The 23048-nt window shown below is 43.6% G+C and overlaps 1 protein-coding gene across 2 annotated transcripts in view; it reads right to left on the bottom strand.

Annotated features, from left to right (window-relative positions):
* Positions 1-482: 482 nt before the first annotated feature.
* COLEC11 (collectin subfamily member 11) overlaps positions 483-23048 on the bottom strand; it is a 38842-nt gene continuing 16276 nt past the window's right edge. The window contains exons 3-7 of one of the 2 annotated variants that reach the window (XM_077310201.1): positions 20023-20094; positions 10206-10277; positions 8947-9000; positions 7540-7635; positions 483-7388 (exon numbers count right to left, since the gene is read on the bottom strand). In XM_077310201.1, coding sequence (XP_077166316.1) covers positions 6979-7388; positions 7540-7635; positions 8947-9000; positions 10206-10277; positions 20023-20094 — 704 coding nt within the window. In that variant the 3' untranslated portion in view covers positions 483-6978. The remainder of the gene's footprint in view (positions 7389-7539; positions 7636-8946; positions 9001-10205; positions 10278-20022; positions 20095-23048) is intronic. The other variant, XM_077310208.1, reaches the window with a different exon arrangement.

Genomic DNA, 23048 nt, shown 5'->3' with positions numbered 1-23048 from the left:
CTATGGAGAACATTGGAAGCATCCTTATAGTTGTTTTCTCCTCTCCTATCCTCTTTTCCTTCCTTTTGTATTTTTTTTCTTGTAGTTTGATAGATTTTATCTTTGTTTTTACTTTTAAAAGCTTTAATAAATGAAAAAGCAATATCTGCAACCCAAGCTGGTGGTTCCTTTTTTAGAGGTGCATTATCAAAGATGCATTAAATAGACACATTTCAGAAATACCTCCCCACATGAAAAGTTGCTGAATACTGCGTACACTATGGTGCCTTCTGAACGGGTACCTCTGGACCATTCTATATCTTGCAAGCTTAAAACCAGAAATGTTGATGGCAAATTTTGTATGTAGCATAGATAAATTGCTAGATTGCCTTCCAATTGCTTTTAAAATTCTAGAACCATTAAAATGGCAGGGATTTTGCTTCTTGAGGCAAGATTATATCAGTTAAGGAACAAAACCAAATAATTTAAAATACTCACGCATGTTAGAATAAAACTTTTTTTATTTCCTTAAGTACAAATGATGCTGTGATTCAAATAGTGTATTTTAGAGAGCAAAGATACCCAAAAGCATAGCCCCTTACAAACGGAGACACCATAAATTAACCATTTGCATTTGTGATCGTGGATAATGGAAGCACTAGTGATCATCCTTGAGAGTACATGTTCACATTTCAATTAAAGGAAGACGTTGTGGAATGCTAAAGATACAAATCCTGAAAGCACAACATGAGTTCTTGCTCAAGCTTCAGGTGTCATGTATGGGATGCATCCAGAGGCCAGCTGCAAGTTCTGCTTTTACTACCCATTCAGTTTTTGTCAGAACCATTAGAGTTTTTCAAGAACATATCATCTTATCTCTCGGTCCCCAACAGGAACTTTTGCTTAGATTTGCCTTGTGAGTTCCACGTTTATTCTGAATTCCCAGGGACATGGACTGGGACCACCGGGAGAAGGGATTTAAGCCTTTCCTTCATTCCCTTTTTTCCAACCTGAAACAACCCTGGGCGGCACTATTTGCCCTGTTGGAGAATCTACATGTATAGATGCTACATGTAGATTTTCTCAACAAGGCAAATCACACCCCTCCCCTCAAGCTGTTTCGGGTTGGGAAAACAGCACAGAGGAAAGGTTTAAGTCCCTTCCCCCTGCATAATACTGTCCAGATCAGAATGAAGTCCTTTGCATGCCTAGGAATGAAGTTCTGGGTACAACTCTTGGGATTGACCTGGGGAAGATGCAGGGATAGGTTACATACAGGTAAGTCCCATGCCCAACTCGCACATTATGGAGTACCCTGCAGTCCCCAACCTGCATCAGATGAAAATGCAGTATTTGGCCTGTTGGGGAACCTACAAGTGTACCATGAAATCCATGGTTTCTCTGAACAGTACCTCCCTCCCTTCTTTCTCAGGCTAGAGATGTACATGCAGAGGCTGAATCCCTTTCCCCAAACATGACATGGTCCTGACCTGACTATGACGCCTGTTTGACTAGGTTATCTCTGACAGAGTAGGGAACACCAGACCTAATCTGTGTATTCCATAATGTGTGAATTAAGATCAGCGTTGCTAAAGCTTACACATTGCATTCTGATCTTTTTCATGTATACACGAAAGCAAATTCTGTTTTGCATGACGTGGCCTACTACCAGGTTAGCGAGTTTAGGGAACACAGACTTCATAGTGAATGAACTTTTCTCCAAATTGTCAAAGACCCACATTATTTGTTTTCTGCCTTCCACACGTTCATTTTCTCACCAGAACAGCAAAACACTTTAAAGCCACAAACCTGCCTTGGAAAATGAGATGGAAATGAACCTCATGTGGCACTACAATGACCAGTTGGAATAACTGATAATGGCCCTGCACAAGAAAAAAAAATAACAGCATGCCAACAAGAAGTATCAGGTATACAAAGCAATAGGATCACAAAATAAACAGAAGTACAAATGAAAAACATGTATTTGCTATGACCAATCTTTAAGCAGTTTAAGTATTAGCATAATTTTAAAACTCTTGGTGATGCAATATGCTGTCCTGTGAAAGCTACGTGTTTATGGCTTTATTGTGTGAGGGAACAGGTATATAGCTAAGGTTTGCTAAAAAAATCAAATCCAAAGAATAAAGTGATTTTTACTTTAGCTTATGGTCAAACTAAAAAAGACTTTTGTGACCATGATCAGATCTTCATGATCCCTGTAAAGGTCTAGAACAGCTGTTGGAAACTGGAATTAAATCTTGCAACACGCTCTCTACACAATGGTAAACAGCACCTCCAAGAGGACTACTGATATTAACAGGAGGACATGGGCAATGGATTACACCACCTTTACCTACACATCTCATTTCCTCCCACCTCAATGGCAGCCATTCAAAGAAGGCTCATCCTGGAAGTCCTATTTGCCATTGTATAAAGAGAGTGTTTGTGTTTTCCCTGCTCGGGGGAGTAGAATTCATATTGGGACAATGGTGCAGTAGCACACTAATACCTCAACCCAGTAATGTTAAAGAGCCAGGAGAGCCAAAGATCTCCCACTTTCTACTTTGGATCTCAGTCCACCTTAACCTTTTAACTCACTCATAGTAATAAACGGATTTCATTTTAATTCCAGCACTTGCACTGCCGTCTTGCTCAAGTAGCTACATGAACATCCATACCATAATACTGGATTTGTATCTGACTTGCACCATTTAATATCTGTGGGGAGAATCTAGGATTGACGTAGTCAGTCTCTTTTAGCCCTTCTCCCTACTCTGACTGACTGAAAGATGGATAGTTTATATTTTTCAAACTGTGTGGCAAAGATGGTTGACTTACATAATCTTACAGAGATCTAGGGTCTGCAAAAACAAACCAATCCTGGCATCTGCCTGAACTCTAGAAATAGACAAGATGTCTCTGGATTGAAATGGTCATGTAATTCAGGACAGGATGATAGCCATGTCTAGAAACTTGGTTAACGTAGGGAAAACTTTCTGCCCATCCCACAATGCGTTCTCATATTTCCCCTGAGCCTAAAAATACATACAGAAAATAGAATCTGGCCTCATGCTTTCTGTAAACTAACTTTGCATTTCATTTTCTGCCGCCAGTTCTCAATTATAAGCACTTAAAATTTCCCTCTCTAAAGGAGGACTAGATTAGCTCCATATTTGCAATCCTTTTTAAAGCTTTATTTTTAAAATGGGCAAACAGAGGTAGTAAGGGACAGGCTCATTAATATTCAAGAGTGATAAGGGGCTTTTACGAGATCGTTTTTATATTTATGAAACAGCCCAAAGCTTCGTCTATGAGCACTGGATATTAACAAAAGGAATTCATTGAGGAAAAAGAAATGATGGATATACGTCTTTAAAAATATTTATGCTCTCTACTTTGGCTGTACATCCACATTATGGACCCAAATACATTATTTGCCCAAAGACACACAGATCTCGTACCCAGTACACCTGTCACTGTCTAGTACCACAAATTTTGTTAGTCTTTAAGGTGCCACTGGACTCTTTCTCTTTTCTACTAGTACACAAGGCAAGCATATGAATCTTCTCTTCCCTTTTGAAGGGTAAATACTGATATTTGAAATACCTCGATTATATATTTACAGCTGTACAATGCTAATATAAGATACATAAGATACCATTATAACACTTTATGCACAAAAATTAACTCTCGTAGACCTTATGGGAGGCCTACACTAGCGACCCTTAATGCTTGTTCATTTCCTACCCTTCTTGGTACCACTTTCCATGCATGTCACACTCATAGAATTACGAAGTCATAGAATCCTAGAGGGGGAAGAGCCCTCCAGGATCATCTAGTTGAACCCCCCTGCAACTCACAACTACCTGCTCACCCACAGTGACCCCAATTTCATACCCAAATTATCCCTCTGCCCAAAATCACCAGAATCCACCCTATCATCCCACAGTGGCAAGTAGCAATGCCCTGGGAATGCAAGGAAGGGCCACAAGAAACAAACACTGGCACATCCCTTCCTGCCCACCCACTCACAAAGTGCCTAAGCTCATGAAATCAGCATTTCTGTCAGATAACTATCTAGCCTCTGCGTAAAAATTTCCAAAGAAGGAGAACCCATCACCTCCCGAGGAAGCCTGCTCCACTGAGGACTTGCTCTAACTCCTATCTTCTGGATGTATAGCCGAAAATTCTTTTGAATTAATTTCAACCTATTGGTTCTGGCCCAACCCTCTGAGGCAGCAGAAAACAATTCTGCTCCATCTTGAGCAGATGTATTCATCCCTTGAGTATATATAATCGTTCAGTCCAGTCAGAATTGAGAGCAACACACCTCACCTAAGTTTTCCTGTTCAAGTCCTCCTGAAATTAGTGAAAGAACTCCTCTCAGTTGGGACAATTAGTACTGTGCTCAGAAGCACTGCCATGGAGGTATCCCTGTTAACTCCATCAGGGCTCTGCTTTGCATTACAGAGGATTGGATGAATCCCTTTTTCCACCAGCCATGCAGATGACCTCAGGCTGGTTCCAGTAACCTACCAGGGTATGAACATACTCCCTTTCACCTAGTGTGGGCACAGGACCTGCAAGAATAATTGCACAAGTTGGGGGCTGCAGTGAGAAAAAGGATGGCGTTAATACTGACCTGTTAGTGGAACTGTATTTGCAAAATATTCCTTTCTCCCCCTGTTTTTTCCTCTGACCCACACACCCGTCTTCCCATATGGTCACTTTGGCCTCAGAAACAATATGGGAAGAAGACTGCTGCCTGGGACGGGTGAGCGGGCGGGCGAGCGAAGTACCTGCGTTTATTGGGCACCTGTACAATTGAGCTTGGGCATGGACTTCCTGCTTCATATTGCATGGTGAAATGGTTCCTCACTGAAGAGAAACCAGCATTGAAATCCTTCTTCATCAACTTGTTAGAATACTTTGAGATGAGGGTGACCTGTAAATACTGTATACTTGGACTTCTCAAAAGTAATTGCCTCAAAGGTTTCTGAGCAGACAAATCATGGGCTAAAAGATGGTAGCCAGTTAAAAATCAAAGAGTGGGGGAAAGTGGATCGTTGTTGCAGTGGAGAGAAGTGAGCAGCACAGTTTCCTATCAATTTTAGTTTCAACAACCTGTCACAATCCCTCTTGACTTCTCAAAGAACCAGACTTAGCATGTTCAGTGAAAGTGGTTGGTCGAAAAGGCATAGCAGAGCTCATGACACCTCTTGTTGAAACTAAAATTGGTTACTAATACAGAGATCAATACACCCTCTAGACGCCAAACTTCCTTACATGTCTTAACACCTCATTCTGAAGGGCACGCTTCTTGCCCCTTTCCCATGAGAATCATGTGTCTCCTTTGTTGTTATGATTAGGTGCAATTTCCAAGGACAACCAACAGATAGCTGCAACATTCCCTTAGCACCTAGTCTACACAATAATACATCAAAGGAGAAACTGACCCCAGTGCCACCAGATGGCCAGTTGCCCCCCTCCTGCATCCGTTGTAAACCAAGCACATATGCTAATACAGAAAGCAATTAAATGCATAGCAGAATCATGAGAAAAAACAGAGATCCTGCCATCTCCTAGGGAACTCTGTTGTGATTGATGCTATTGAATTTGTTCACAAACAACCAGGAACTGGGGGTGAAGAGCGAGGTAGCAAAGTTTACAGATGACATCTAATTATTTAGGATGGTAAAGAACACAAGAGGAGTGGGGAACTCTAAATGGACCTTTCCAAAGATGTCAAACTGGTAGATGAAATTCATGTTATTAAGTACAAAACAATGCATGTTATGGCAATAAAACCCTTATTTCATATATATGCTGATAAGGTAGGAGTTAATAATGAAACAAAAAAAAAAACCTTAGGATTGTGACAGACTACTTGCTGAAAATGTCAGCTCAATGTGCTAGGGTGATCAATCCCTTGCTAGAGATTATCCAGAAAGGGAATAGGAATAAAACTGCTAGTGCAACAGTGACCTTATTCAAGTCCCTGATTGGGGGTTCATTTGGGGTACCACCTGTACAGTTCTAGTCACTGCATCTCAAAAACAATATTGAACAGATGGAGAAGAATGTGCAGAAAAGGGCAACCACAACAATCACAGGATAGGAGCATCCATGAAGCAAGGCTAAAGCTTTTTTAGTTTGGGAAAAATATGACTGACATGGCAGCAGTCTGCAAAATTTCGCATGGAGTACAGATTATAGGCAGGGTAGCCTTCCTCCTCCTCCATAATAGTAGAACTTGGGGTTACCATATGAAACTGACTGACAGATTCAAAACAGACAAAATGCAGTACTACTGCTTAGATGGCTTTAAAAGAGGAATGGAGAATAGGGCTATCGTTGCTATTAGCCATGATAACCAAATTGGGTCTTCAAGGTTCAGAGGCAAAAAACCTTTGTCATATGATGAGGAGAAGCCAGCAAGTGAGTTTATGGCCCCTGGTTGTAGGTTTTTCTCTGTGACATTTGACCAGCTCTTGGAAACAAAGATACTGGACAGGACTATTAGCCTGATGTAGCATGGTCTTTCTCCTGTTCTTGAGGAAAAGGAGGGAGGTGCTTCTGATCCTCCATTACATAAAGAAGAATGCTGCTGGATAAAAGCATGAACTACAGCTTTAGTTTTAAAGAATAATGCTGACTGTATAAAAAAAATACAACAAAACTGGCCCATTGAAAATGGGATGGCTGAAGAAGTGAAGAGCAATGGCTGAGATAAGGACAATCTGGGTTGTTTTTTCTGGAGTAATATGCGAAACATAACTGGAAAAATTAGGTCCTCATAAACAAGGTTCTCACTTGTATACATAGAAATCCAAGTGAAGTCTACATCACTTTACATTTCAGAATATTTTTTGACTGCACCCTGTTATTCATGTTATGCTTGGGGTATGCAAAATGTTACCTAGTGCAGAAATACACCCTGGCTTACGCCCAAGTTTAATTCAAAAGGAGAACGCACCATATGGGAAAACTCAAATATGTTTACACATTTTCTTTGTCAAATTCACAAACAAAATACATTGTAATATGACAGGCAACATCATTCCAACCCCCTGAAGCTATCATTTCTACACAGTCCTCTTCGTCATAAGCATTATTTGGTTCTCCCGTGCTCCATTTACTGAAGGTCTGCATGGCGGAGCGGTCAGAATACACGAAGGTACCCTCCTTCTCTAGGTCGTTAATGCCGATGAAAACCCGGCTGAGGCCCGCTTGATTGATGTACGAAGCAATTAGGGCATTGGTGTTTTCGTCCTTGGGCATGCTCAGTGTCCCTCCTCTTCCTTGGCAGTAGAGCTGTGCATCCATGTACCTCTTCTCTTCCTTCACCAGCAAGTAGATCTTATTATCTGTCTCACGCACACCAGCGACAGCTGCGGGGGAGGGCAGTGCTGAAAAGTGAGCACTCGCATTTCTATAAACCAACTTAATGCACACCACACAGGGACAGACACATCAATCAGCTGTGAAGCAGCCAGCCTCTTTTAAGCACAGCTTTTATAAAAAAGGAGAAGGAGGAGAGCTGTATAGACCAATTCTCACCTTTTTTAATGAACTTTAACTCTGTCGTCAGCATGGCCACTTGGTTATCCATTTTACCAATGGCTGTACGGAGCTGGCCACATTCACAAGGAATGCCTGCAGAAATCAATAAGGACCTATGACCACGTGCATAATGAATCAAGCAGAACACCATTTTGCTAAAAGCCAGCCAGAATAGTGCATGTTGCATAACACTACCCCGTAAAAATGAGATCTCCTCTCATGCAAATCCTTTGGAGAAGACTCATGTTGTTCCACTGTGGTTACTGAACTCCTCAAGAGCAGGCTGGATTTTTTGGATATATTTTGTGCATATGTATTTACAGGGATAGACTAATTTTTGGGTTGAATCCCACCTAGAATCTCCATGGGCATTTGCTCCTCACACAGCACAATAAAATAGTCCCCCACATGCTGGGTGACAAGATGACTCTCCCCCCCCCCCCAAGAATTTGTTCCTGGAGCTGGATTTATGCATGAGCATAGTAAACTACAGTTTGGGGCCTTAGACTGAGCAACTACTGCATCAATTTCAATAACGTCAAGTTTCTTAACCTTAAAGACTCTGACCTTAACATCCAGCGTTCAATGGGGGTGAGGTGAAGAATCAGGAAATCACAGACAACCCTTTGCACCTGTGGAAATTCTGTACAGGATCCAAGCCTCTAATTGCAGCTTCCCCAAAACATTTCATTTGTTAGGATAACCTTCCCCCCCCCCCATGTCTTTGTAGTTCCTTCCTGCTCAAACTTCTTTGCTCACCCAGATTCTTACTATCACATATCGGCTCCAAAAAGTATTCCTCCCTATTCCCTTCAGTGGTAAAAATGTAACTACAATTATTATCCTTTTAATGGAAAGCACCTAAATGCTCCTGCAACCGCTCTGGAATGTTGACTCTGAGAATTATTAGGGATTTAACATAAAGCTATGGTAAGTATACCTTACAAGGATGATACAAGGGCTAAGATTTGGAAAGGCTTCTCGGAGAACAAACAAATGAAGCAGAGTCGTATTTTCCAGTTGCCATCTTGACAAGTTCAGTCATTAAATTATTCCTGTGCTAACTGCAGTTTCACTGGCATACCTGAATGTGTGAAGCTGCAAGCGTCAAGGCAGAATCACACCAACATTTTTAAAGAGTTAGGTTGTGAGTTGTGTTTCAAGGAGGCAATGTTAGATCGTTGGGATGTCAAACTAGATTTCAGATGGTTTCAAGGATTATCCAGAACCTGAAACCTGATGCTAAAATCATACTACCAACAAGGAAAAAGGGGACCCGTTATTCTGTCCTCCCAAGAGAATGAATTTCACTCATTCAAACATAACATCATATGATTACTATAATGTGCCATCACAGACACTTCACGCATACTCAGATTTCCTTTCATGATGCTCCAAGCTTACCTGGTTCTCCATTAGGACCAGGAGGGCCTACATCTCCATTATCCCCCTTTTCACCTAAAAAAACAACAACAGGCGGAAATAAAGTAGGTTTTGGTTCTGTTTTACTCCAAACAGACTGTTAGGATACTGTGCATACTGGACCAGGGAAATAATGATCAATGCAATTAAGTTAATGTATTTTCATATAAATCTGTTTTAGGACCAGAGTGCAAGTCAGTAGAAACAATACCTTCATACCAATTCTACTGAGATACAATGCAACTTTTCAGATGCAGAAAACCAAGATTGGGTTTCATTTATGGAGCAATTAGATTACTGAGTAAAGGCTTGCTTGCAGTGTGGACCCAGACCAAAATGTCATGAATAGTCTAAAGAATTTCTCAAATAGCATTCATTGCTTTTGGGGGGGGGGGATATTTGAGTGCAAGAATCTGTACATAGCTCCGTGTTACGATTAACTACCCATTAACAAGGGAATCCTGTGATTTCACCAAGCTCAGCACACCAGTAAACTCATACTATTTAGCAAAGCCAAAAATTAGGGAATTTTATATCTCATTTTCTGATCCAAGATATGTTGGCTCAGATGCACATCAAGAGTAGTTGACAAAACACAGAATTATATAATACACAGTCCCTTTCTAAGTACTGATGCAATATGTGATAGCTAATTTAACCTGGTTTAAATAAGAGAATTCAAACAGAAGAAGATAAAGAAAAAGAGTTGTTTTTTATACCCTGATTTTCACTAACTGAAGGAGTCTCAAAGCGGCTTACAAACCCCTTTCCCTTTTTATCCCTACAACTGATACACTGTGAGGTAGGTGAGGCTGAGAGAGCTCTAACAGAACAATCTTCCCTAAGAGAATTGTGCCTAGCCCAAGGTCACCCAGCTGGTTGCATGTGGTCCTCCAGATTAGAAGCCATTGCTCTTAACCACTACGCCAACCTGGCTCTTAGCAAGAGTGTCTTAACAAGAATTTAAACAGAGTGTCTTAATAAGAACAAGCTGTGATGGACCAGACCATCTAGACCAGCATCCTGTTTCACATAGTGGCCAGCCATCATTTTTTTCCATCTTCCCAACCCTGCCCTATGCATAAGAAGTACATGTTCAGTTATTTATAAATTGCAAAATGAAATGCAATTTATTAGTCACATCAGAAATTGAGCCTTAAAACAATCTTTATCGTTTTTGCAAAGCTCAACTTAAGTTCATATTTCAAACTTAATATACACTGGAAGAAGATGTGAAATACCTTTAGAACCAATTGGGCCAATTTTTCCATGCCGACCCATGCTTCCTTTCTCTCCTTTCTCCCCTATTTCTCCTGTGAACACAAAGAAATAAAAGACAAATGAAAAGTGCGAACATTGTTTTATCCCTCCCCACTCCTGATTTATATCCCTGGGAGAACCACTTCCTTGTCAAATGTCTGTCTAGGAAATCTAAAAAAAAATATTTCCCCTTGTTCCCCAATATGCAAGACTCTAGATTCCAAGAGATTAGCTCCAATCATAAAACATAGCAAAGGAAAAATGCTTTACTGCATTGGCTCTGCATGAGGACTGCAGTGAAATTTTATCAAGATTTCGGGAGAATTTAAAAATCGTTAAAGTTTTAATTGTGGGCACCAATTTATTTTTTAATGCTTACAAGCAAAACTATGGAGCTTCTGCAGATCTGCAGGGCCTGTAAAACAGAGCTCTTCTGCCAGATTTTTGGTTGAGGCCAGGGCAAGTAAGATCTGGGCCCCTCACTGAGCTGTTAGGTCATTGGGCTCCCCTTGGGGTGGGTCCCCCGAGGCACCATGTCAAAAGGTCTGTGAGTTGGGGAAGGAGGGAATTTTTCCACTGTCAAGTGTTGGTTTTATATTGGGGGCTTTTAGATTGTTTTAGATTGTTATGGGGATTTAATTGTTGGGAGACTTTTGTTACCTACCAGGAGCCACTTTGTGGGAGTGGCAGGATATAGATTGAAATATAAATAAATAAATACTGGCAAGAGAGAAACAGGAACAGCTGCCACAATTGATCAGTGCCATCAGCTATTTTAATTGTCTGTCAAATCGGATGCTGAATTTGGAAAACTGTATGCCAGTTTCAGGGATCTAGAACTAAGTTTTAATGAAGAAATGTGAGCCTGAATAATTAATTTTGAGCATTTTATTTCATAATTTGTATGCCAGGGTGCATATTCCAAGCTAAAAATTTAATACAGGATTTAGTTGATCACCAGGAAAAGCATCATTTTTCCTTAGGATCCAATTTCTAATATTTTTATTATTATTATTACAATACTCAGAACTGTTGTAAGTGAAGCACTGACTTCCTGAAATCCCCAGCTTGCAAATCTATAGCAAGCATGGGACTCCTTTACATCCTTCCTATCATCACTAGTACAAGTATCTTCCACTGTCACTTTGGTAGATTGGGTCAGTCATGGGAATAATGTGAAGCGCATCCCCCCCCCCCAATGCTTCCACACAGTACCATAGTGTAGTTGTTCATATTTCAGCTTTCTCCCAATCTTTCCAAAACCTGTTTTCCTGCACCAAAGATCACAGCAAAGCTGGGGTAGAGGCCATTTGGACACAAACGTATACCTCTTTCCTGATCCTACCCGCATCGGTTCCATTTCCCCTGCCTCGGTCCCCTGCAGCGGCCACTGACCCCCCCACACAGACACATGATAGAGATTTCTCATTCTTTTTTAATTAAAAAAGATCTGTAATTACATATACTATAGTAGCATAATAGTTTCTCAGTCTTCTTGTTGCCTGCTACAACTTGTACTTGTGCTGAGATCACAATTAAGAGCTGTTCGTTGGCCCAGTAGTATAGGCGTTCTTTCCATGAAACCATAGATACAACACCTGACCTGCTTTGGCATTTGCAGCACAATGAGAGCCTGTTGGCACGTGGCAATCTTTAGTGCTTTGTTTGCACGGATAGAAGCTGGCATTAGCTATCTTAACCAGGGTTTGCACCTGCACTATAAGATCTGGGCTGCTTCCACATGGGGAGGGGGCATGTTCTGTGGCATCAAGTTGTTGGTGTGATTGTCAATTCAAACTTACAGTCAAGATGCAACAGAATACCACTATGGCAGGCTTTCTCAACCAGGGTTTCATGAAACCCTGAGGCTTCTTGGTGGCCCCAGAATGGTTTCCCGAAGGGGTGGGAGTTAATTATTACTTTTAATATATTTTTTACATTTGTTAAACTTTTATTGGGTGATATGACCATATATGGTCATGTTGACCTGCTCTTTCCCTATCTCAAACTGGCCAATGACGGGCCTGGAGGGGATGGAAAGGGGTGAGGCCCCATTTGGGTGTGTACACAGCTATGCTTCCCAACCATATTTTGTATTATTGCACCACTTCTGAGGTTTCTCAACGATAAAAAATTTGAGACGGGTAATCTCTATAGGAGAGCAAACCACAAGTGTTTCAAGTGCAACAAACTGGATCCACCATGAAGATAGTTGCCTCAAAGATAATTCCATCCCAGGGCACAAACATCACCACAGTTTCCACTGAAATGTACAGGCAGCGCACACTCCAAAAAAAGGTCTGAGATTATAGCCTTTGTGCTGTACGACTCATGCTTTTTCCTTACCTTTGAGGCCCATGTTGATGAGAACGTGTGACAGCCTCCAATATACCCTCCAGAAGATGTCACAAAATGAACATTGGAAACTCACAGCAGGAACCCAAAAGTGCTTTTTCCCCCCTCCCCCTGGTTTAATGTCGATGCTATACACTACACAGCTGCAGAGCTGTGGTTAAATGAGCCACTTCAAAAACGGATAGCCTCAGCAAATTTTAATGAAAAAGAAATAGGCACATTACAGCCCAGATCAGGTATAGATATTGTCAACAGTATTCTGGCATTTGACTGCCTCTTTCATCGTTTGCCCAGGCTTTTTATGAAGCATGGACCAGGATTTGTCAAAGGAGGTCAGACCTATTCTGTTAATGGCTTTAAGAAATGTTATGATTCCAGAGTATACAACATAAACTGGAAAATGAAAAAACACAGATTGTCCTTTATGTCTTAGATCCTAAGAATAACCCTCGACAACCCAACTGGACAATGGGGCTTCTAAAGATTCTCCCAGTATGGGCAGTGGGGCACCCCCTACAGTATTTAGAAAACACCCTTCCCAATAGTTTATTTTATTATTTTTATTTATTTATTTGATTTATATTCCGCTGCGGTGGGTCACATGTCAATCCCCATATACAATAAAAACCCCAATAAAATCCCATTTACACATTCAACAATAACAAAAGTAATACATGGCGGTAAAATATTTCCAACCCCCCCCCCACTTCCCTCACAACGATCTGACTGTCAGCAAGGCGACAGGGGGACCACATCCACTGATCACACCAATGTTGTTTCAGTGAGGTGGTGTATGTTCCTTAGGAGGGCCCATCCGATCTTCATACTGCACTGACCTCAGCCATACACCTGGTGGAAGAGCTCTGTTTTACAGGCCCTGCAGAGTGTCACAAGGTCCCGCAGGACCCTCAGTTCTTCCAGAACCTCATTCGACCAGGTAGGGGCCAGGACTGAAAAGGCCCTGGCCCTGGTTGAGGTCTGGTAGGCTTCTCCGGGATCAGAAATGACCAACAAGTTGGTACCCGCAGTCCTGTGGGGGGCATAGGGCAACAGGCAGCCCCTCAGATATGTGGGTCCCAGACCGCGAAGGGCCTTAAAGGTCAAAATCAAAACCTTGAACCTGATCTGGGCTACAACTGGCAACTAATGCAGCTGCCTCAGCACAGGCTGGATATGGGCCCTCCAACCTGCAATTTCCAGCTCAGGGACAAGGTCTTGATTTGTGTGGTGCCTATATTTTTCTCCTTTGAGCTGACTTTAAAAATAAACCAACTTTAGTCCATCTCCAAAGGCCAACTGAGATGGCTGCAGGCAGAGCACCCATCTGGATACTCCATCTGGAACCACTATAGGAAGAAGGAAAATAGTTCCTCCCCTCCCTTTGCAGCCTCTTTGAAGGGCTGTTTTCTTCTCAGGGAAAAGAGAAAGGAGGAGATGGCAGGTTCTGGGCCACCGCAATCGTGCTTTTGAGCAGGCACAAGAGAGAAAATACAGGGATGACCATGAACCAATTAAAAGAAGGAATCAGAGACAGGGGTGCATAACGAAGACTTTCCTATAGAATCGCCAAGGGTCGGACACAACTGAACGGATAACATCATCATCAAGAGAGAAAAGAGGAAGAGGTGAAGGGGGGGGGGCACAGCAAGCAAATGGCTGGAGTTTTAAAAATAATTCATCTGGCCACAGTTCTGCTGTCAAAGTGATCTAGGATATAGTCATTTGAAACGGAAGGCCTAACCTTTGTTCCGGCTGTGAGGTTGTAAAATGTGGTTTTCCTGAACAATCACCATTGACATCAGATGCCTGAGTTGCCTCTTAGGAACCAGGCTTGCCTGCAGCTCTATCAATCAATCAAGTTTTAAATGCTAGCAGATTTCTGACATATAAATGTAGACCAGCAACACACAAATATAAAAAAAAACATTGAGTTCTATAAAAATGAGCAAAAGATCTGCTAAATCATATCAAAAAAATAATGTAATCTAATTAGTTATACGTAAGAAAAATGTAGTAAACAAGAGCATAAAATAAATAGCTGGCTATAAAAACTACATCATTGTTTGCAATTGCTTAGTGATCTGTGTTTATGGATCACTATATGACAAAACTTCACTACAGTGCATGAGACTCTATTATGCTTATCATCCAAAAGATATTTCAACAAACAACTCTCCCGCATGGTGGAAGAAGCTTTCTGAAGGCTGAAAGCACATGAGGAGGGGCATGATTAGCTGTTTCCTGTCTTCCATATATAAGGGTCAATGCAATAAAACGTGGGCAACTGTGTCTATTGCCTTGGCCAAGCAGAGGCAGAGCCTCGGTTGCATGAGGATTCGGGAAAATCTGCCTTGAAGTACTGCCAAGGGGAGGGCATTAAATCTTGCCCTTGAGATTGCCCATCTATGTTTTGGGTTTGTGATCTTATGGAGATATGTTGCAGAAGACAAACCCGACCCAGATTTCAGGTTCTAGTAAAAAAAGGGTAGAGCTGCGATCTCACTTTGTGCATTGATATCTATTAATTGCTGACTTTTTGCTTTCGTAAGACCACCCTCTAGGAGCTCGCCTGCAGTTCACAGATCTGCAGAAAAATCCTGTCACTTTATCAATGCCCTAACATGAGATCTGTGTACCTGTTGCCAGCCTGAGGTGCATGCAGGAGAACGGGAGTTCTGCCGACAGGTGTCACCCTCCTGTCGTTATATGCCCGTGGCATGTGGCTGTGGGAAATGTTCTATCTGCAAAAGGACTGCATGCCAATGGACCACCAGCTGAACTGGTCCCTGCAAGATTTACAACCAAGTCGTTTCTCAGAACTATCTCCCCACAAAAAGAAAATCCTGCACGAGTTCTGTGCATACCAAATTGCAAGCGTGTTTGATCCCTTTATGGTCAACAATAAAGGAGTTATTTGACTCATAAATTCGGCTTCCTCCGGACTTGCCTGATTCCTTCCTCAACACCCTCACAAAGCAACTGGAACATGACATTGTGGCAGTAGAAGTAGAGATAGAAGGAGAAGAAGTAGAGCTGGGTTTTTGTACCCTGTTTTCTACTACCCGAAGTAGTCTCAAACCAGCTTACAATCACCTTCTTCTCCCCACAACAGACAACCCGTGAGGGAGGTGGGGAGAAAGCTCTGAGAGAAAGTGTGACACGCAGCTGGTTGTATATGGAGGAGGGGTTGGGGAATCATACCCAGTTCTCCAGATTAGAGTTGGCTGTTCTTAACCGCTACCCCAAGAGTACTCTGCTGCCACTGTCAGGCATATAGTGTGAGAGGGGGAAATCACCCAGCCCTGTAACAACCTTCACTAAGAACCACGGGATGCTGTGGGTCCCTAGGCAAAAGCAAGTGAAGATGCTACACAGCCAAAGGAAAGGAATGCAGAGCATTCTAATCAGTTTGCTGCTTTGCTATTGACTACAGCATAGCATTATTCATAATGCTCTGGGGAACACCACCTGTGCACCACGATAGCTAGGTAAACTTCCCAGTAGTTTACTTCCAAACTCCCTTTTTGTACCTGAAGGGAGTTTGCAGGAAAGAAGCCATGGATGGATGGGTGTGATAATGACTGTGTGTCCCAGCACAAGAATTTTACCCATCCTTCATGAACAGCATATTAAAAAATGGCTTTCCCTGCTGCTTGCCAGAATGAGAGTTCTGGCTGCTCCTGCCATTCTGGAGCCTGTCTTTGTGCCCCCTTTCCCTCAGCTGTTCACACACATCTAGACACCCCTTTGACTCCCCCATGTTCATAGTGAGGGCACGTTGTCTGAAGAGCAGCCTCGCTTGGGTTCAAGAGGGGCAGCAGAACATAAAGAATCTGAGGCTGTGTTTAACTTGGCAAAAGATTCTACTTTGTAAGAAATACTTTTTAGGACGGGATTAGGCGGAGGAAAGGAAGGCAATTTACCAGATGAGAGTTTAATTACTTAAAACAGCTGCTGGGAACGAAGGGGTTAGAATGACAGAAGCACATTGGAGATCTGAAACCCTGGGCCTTCTCCTAGCAGTCTAATAAATTGTTTTCACGCAGCTGTATCTGAAGTTAAACAGGCCCATATCTAGTGCATAAAGACAACATTTATATATAAACACAGTTAACTTGCTCCCTGTGACTTAATGTCCTTTCTTGTAAACACTGCGTGGTACAGAACACTTATCAATAGCAACCAGCACAAAACAGCCTGGGTGCCCCTGGCTCACACATGACGTGTACACTTATCAGAGCAGCCAGGAAGCCCCCAGGATCATGACACGAACGCTTTTGCTTTGAATTTTTCTCATCCGCTGGGTCTCCCCCCTCTGCCATTACTGAACGACTCCCAGCCCCTACTTTGGAAGGCTTTCTCTGTGCATCTCTCGGTTTCTCGGAGATTACGGGCCAATTGAAGTTACAGAACTTCTGCGGGGACATAGCATTTCCATGTGGGAAATGACCTGCACATGTTGATTAGGTAGTTAGCATGACACAACTGCACTGTGGCTGCAGCTTTCTAACATGCCAATTCTACACAAAGCAAAACACGCCTGCTCTGCTTGACCAGGGCTGGCCCATGGGTTTTTATTTATTTATTCCATTTCTGTACCACCCTCCCCGTAGGCTGGCTCAGGGCACTGTACACCATCAATAAATCAATAATATAATTAAAATACTAAAACCATCTATAACTAACAACAACATCAATTACAGGTAGTATTTCTAGTGCCATCCCTTTGAATGGGTCTATTGCCAAATTAAGATGTAGACATGGGAGTGTTTTTAAAGGAAGGCCTGTTAGATGCTATTGGATCGCCTCAGCCAAATGCTTGGCAGAAGAGATCCTTAGTTACCCGTCAGGGCTTGGACCTCCAGGAGCTCATTCCATTAAGTAGGGACCAGGGCTAAAAATGTCCTGGCCCTGCTTGGGACCAGATGTACTTCCTTGGGGGCCAGGGACTACCAGCCAGCTGGTGTTTGCAGAACAGAGTGCTCTATGCGGGACAGGGGCAGAGAGGCAGTCCCTCAGGCACGCTAGGCCAAGACTGTGGATGATCTAAAGGTGAGTACCAATACTTTAAACTTGATCCGGAATTCAACCGGAAGTCAGTGCAGCTGCCAAAGCACAGGCCAAATATGGGCTCTCCAAGATATTCCTGTGAGGACCCAGGACAGCTGCATTCTGGACTAGTTGAAATTTCCAGGTCAAGGATAGTATTGGTGCCCTAAGCAGCCCCTTACTTTGCAGCCCCTCTGCTGTGACTTGGGCGTGCTTCTGAGAATTCCTACCACTGTGCCTTGGACATGCACATGCCAGCAGCCTCCTGCTCTTCCATCTTCCCTCCCTCCCTCAAGCAGAAGGGCTAGCAGTGGGCTAAGGAAGGAATGTTGGGCAATCATAATCCGGAATCCCTGAACCACCCCTGATCACCTGGGGCACTTGGTTGGTGCAAGGGCTGCGGCCAATAGCTGCAGCTGATCCAGCTCCGGGTGGAATATACTCTTCACCTCTTTTGGTGGTCCCTTGCCCCTGGCACCTTAGGCCATCTACGTCTGCTTGACGGACAGGCCGGCTCTATGTCTGCTTATTACACACAACTATTGCAGGAATTTTAAATGTGTAAAGTTGCCGGGTCTCTAGCCCCATCCTCAGGAAACAGACTATCAAAGTGACCAAGAACATGGTGATACCTTTTAGACTCGCGTATATATTGTGAGGCCAGAGCCCAATTCATGTACCACTTCTGCACATGGGGCAAAATCACGTGATGTCTCCTACCCGCAATTGCATGACAGTAAATTCAGCCATTCCTCCCCTCCACATTCTGCTGCCACGTCTTGCCTTTCCTCCTCACTGGCGGTGAAAAGGGCACCCGTGAGAGCAACGCACTCTTTTAGTCAGCGCTCCTCCACCTGTCAATCAATGGAGGCAACCAGTCAGAGGTTTGTGTGCCTCCAAAGGTTCCCCCAAGCACAAATTTTTTAAAAATATTGAAACCTATATTGCCACGCAAGACACAGCACACAAAAAAACCCCAGCAGGGCGAGGGAATTCCCACCCCTGCAGTAGTTCAACCGCCATCTTTATCTCCAGTCCTAAATAATCTCCAGTCCCCTTCTTACCACCACCACCCTGCTGGTCTGTCCACCTGCCACTCAACCTTCCCTACTTGCCTTGACACTCTTCCTTCATGAGCATTTCTGAAGTGTGGCCGCTGCCGCCACCTCCCCCTGCGCACATTCCCCACGAGGCCTTGCTGCCGCCGCCACCTCCCCCTGCACACATACACACTTCCCCACTAGGCCTCACCACCACCTCCCCCTGCACACATACACACTTCCCCACTAGGCCTCACCACCACCTCCCCCTGCAAACATACACACTTCCCTACAAGGCCTCACTGCCGCCGCCCCCTCTCCCCCACACGCACGTTACAGGGATGCGTGTGTGTGTGTGTGTGTGTGTGTGTGTGTGTGTGTGTGCATGCGTGCATGCAGGGGAGATGGTGATGGCAGCAGTGGCGAGGCCTTTTGGGGAAGCATGTGTGCACCACAGATCTAACAACTGCCTGCCTGCAGTCTAGCGGCTAGACTCTAGCCACAAAAGGTTTGCAAAGATTTGTACTCTGCTTCAGCCCCTGAGGGGCTCGTGGGAATTGTAGTCCATGGACATCTGTAGAGTCACAGTTTGGCCACCCCTGATCTAGAGGGAGCCCCCAAAAGTTGTTTCAGCACTGAGGGACAATATATGGAGTGGTGGCAGCCAGCATCCTAGAGGCTCCAAAATTAGGATACTCCAAGAGTATCCTGGTTTCCCCCCTCTTCTCTCTTATGTTCACTGTACCACAGCTTATTTTTAACCACTAAGGGAACAAACAGTAGTAAATCAAAGTGACATATGGCTTTGTATATTCTTGGGCCCGTCACTGCCAATCTCAGTAGAAACACAACCAGGATAGCCAAACAAGCTGTTCCAAATAAAACACGCTGTAACAAATTGCTTGCAACTTTGCTGTACATCTTGCATTTAAAATGCCTAGTAATTATACTGGAGTTTCAACTGGCCTACAAGCCTACATATATAAAATACTGCCTGAAAGCTTTATATATGACACGGTTCCCCAAACTTTATAAGCCCATGGGCACTTCTGAAATTCTGACACGGTACTTGTTGCAGCCACAAAATGGCAGCCATGGAGCTGGCTAGAAAATGGCTCCTGTAGCTTTATTTCAGTCCCACAGTGAGGATGCTTGGGTTTTGTGACAGCTGCTGACAAAGCAACATTAAAAGAAATCTGCCTTGCTGGTCAAAATCTCCTGCCCACTTTCTAAAAACACCACGGGCTCAAGGAAAGGCATTGGTAGGAACTGCACTGGGGACTCTGATATAAGGTATTATTAGCAACCACTCATCACTGGAGTATATTAAATTATATAGTTTTTAAAAACTTACCTCTTTCTCCTGGAGGTCCCACTCTTCCTGGGCGGCCCGGTGCTCCTTTCTCTCCCTTTTCTCCAGGTTCCCCTATTTTATTGGGAAAAATAAAATAAAATCCTCTGCTTAGATAAGCATATCAATTTGTAGTGAATGTTAGGATCAGCACCACAGTCGTTAACTCTGTCCTTTCAGAAGTATATAGATCTTGAAACAGAAGAGCAAGGATCCAGAAAAGCCAGAATTCAGCAATGCTTCTGCTCCTCACAAGGGGACTTGAAATGGCAGCCCCTCTTTATTTGGTCTCTGCATTCAACATTTAGAAATCTGGTGCTTATTTTATTTATACGCCATGTTTTCCCACCATGGCTCCAAAAAACAGCTTACATCATTTTCTTCTCCACTTTTTATTTATTTATTAATTTAATTTATTTACTGCCCCTCACTGCAGCGTATCCTCACAGCAACCCTTAGAGGTAGGTTACGATGAGAATGTGTGGCCAGAGGTCACCCAGAAATCTTCATTGGCAGAGTGGGGATTCAAACCTGGGGCTCTGAAACCCTAGTCTATAACTCTAACCATCACACTAGCTTTTGTGGGGTGGCTGCTGTTGAACAGTAGCAAGTCGCCAGGCTTAGGTGAGTGATTCAAGTATGGTGGTAGAATGTTATCAAGTTGCCAGGCCTGGCCCCAATGATTTCTCTCTCAAGGGCTGAAATAACCCTAGAAAGGCCCTCCCCCTCCTGCCTTTTATGGGCAGAAACCAAAGCTTGAAGGCAGGCAACACTATTGTAGCTGCCTAGCAATGGCCATTGAGCAGAAATTTGTTAACTAAAGCTTAATTTATTTTTTTAATTACATTTGTATACCTTCATCCTTTAAGATTCAGGGCAGTTCACATATAACTAACAGAATAATACATCAAACACACTGATTATAATGAATGAAAGGTAACAGTAATAACAACAATAAACAGAGAAAATAACATTCAACATAGTGAATGGGTTGCATGGGTTCAAGGGAGGGAGGTTTGGGGCCCAGTAGATGTTATTTAGTTTTGGTTGACCTCAACCAAATGCCTGGTGGAGCTCCCTTTTGCAGGCCCTGCAGAACTGTTTTCGTTCCATTAGGGCCCTGATCTCCTCTGGGAGCTCATTCTACCAGGTGGGGGCCAGGACAGAGAAGGCTCTTGCCCTCGTTGAGGTCAAGCAGACTTCCTTGGAGCCAGGAATCACTAGCTGGTTGGAGGTGGCAGAGCACAGAGCTCTTTGAGGGACGTAGGTAGAGAGGTGGTCTTTCAATTACACTGGGCCTAGACCACATATGATCTTGAAGGTAATTGCCAGTTCCTTTAGCCTGATCTGGAATTCAACTGGTAACCAGCACAGTTGTTGGAGGACGGGCCAGATGTGGGAACTCCATTATGTTCCTGTGAAGACCCTGGCCACCACATTCTGAACCCATTGCAATTTCTGGATCAAAGTTAAGGGTAGGCCTGCATAGAGCGAGTTACAGAAGTCTAGCCTGGAGGTGACCGTTATGTGGATCACTGTGGCTAGGTGTTCTGGGGCCAAGTAGGGCGCTAGTAGTTTGGCTTGGTGAAAGTAGTAGAAGGCCAGCCATGCTACTCTTGTGACCTGGGCCTCCATCGAGAGGGAAACACCCAGAATCATGCCCAGGTTCCTGGCAGAGTGAGTCACTGATAGCTGCACACTGTCCAGGTTAGGGAGACGTGCTTCCTCAGACCCTTCCTGTCCAGCCACAGGACCTCTGTCTTTGGAGGATTCAGCTTCAGACGACTCTGCTTGAGCCACCTCATCACTGCGTCCAGGCAACTGGCTAATGCTTCTGGGAGAGAATCAGGGCAGTTATCCATCAGTAGGAAGCGCTAGGTATCATCTGCATAGTGGTGACAACCCATCCCGAACTTCAGTACCAGTTGGGCAAGAGGTCGCATGAATATGTTAAATAGGTGTCAGGAAGACAGATTTGAAACACCTCTTTGTTGAATAAGAAAGAGTTTATTTCTTACAGATCTTCAGGACTAACGACCAATTCAAAATACAGGTCTTTTACCCTCAGCCTTTTCCCGCCCAAAACTCTTCTCACAGCGTTACCCAAAACAGAAAGTAATTCCAGGTGCCCTCTAGGCCTGTGGCCAACAAAGATAACAGACAGTTCTGGCCTTGGAGAGGCCAGTGTTACTTCTTCTCAGATAGTTTATGGTTACAAAACAGAGAGACAAAATGGCTACAGTCAGGCTAAGCAATAATTCAGGCTGAGATAAATACAGAAAGGTTAAAACAATATAATAAATCATGGCAGCAATCTACAGATTCTGACAATAGGATTGGAGAGAGGCCCGTTCCTTACGGCACTCTGCATGTGAGTTGGTGGCGGCTTGAAGATCTCTATCCTAGTTCTACCCTCTGTCTGTGACCCCAGAGAAAGGAGATCAGCTATTGACGGGCTGCCCTGGTGAGGTAGTGAGCTATAAACTCATGGTCAACTTTGTCAAATGCTGCTGACAGGTCTGATAAGACAAGCAGCGCCAACTCACCTCGGTCCAACCAGTGACAGAGGTCGTCTATCAGGGCAACTAACACTGTTTCTCCCCCATGGCCAGGCCTGAAACCTGAGATGGGTCTAGGACTGAAGCTTCTTCCAGGAATACTGATATTTCAATTAGTAACCATTGTGCTATTTTGGACGAATGCGGAACGGCCCTTGGTGTGTGACAGCCCTTTCTACCATTTTTCCCAGTAATGCTAGGTGTGAAATGGGTTGATAGTTGTCAGGCTCTCGCAAGTCCAGATATTTTTTTTCAGCAGCGGGCGAACCACTGCCTCTTTTAGCCCTTCTGGAAATTCTCCCAGTCCAAGGGAGAAGTTGATTATCTCCTGGAGGGGGCCCCTTATATCTGGTGTTATTATTAGCCATAATGGGCAAGGATCTAGTGGGCATGTGGTTGGTCTCGCTGCTGTAAGCATTCTGTCCACTTCAGTCAGCATGAGTCGTCTGAAGTTTCTCAGTGTTCTCTCCA

The sequence above is a fragment of the Paroedura picta genome, chromosome 1 (assembly GCF_049243985.1).
Source record: "Paroedura picta isolate Pp20150507F chromosome 1, Ppicta_v3.0, whole genome shotgun sequence".
Taxonomy (NCBI): domain Eukaryota; kingdom Metazoa; phylum Chordata; class Lepidosauria; order Squamata; family Gekkonidae; genus Paroedura; species Paroedura picta.
Note: the sequence above shows the minus strand (reverse complement) of the source record. Positions and strands in the feature narration are given on the sequence as shown.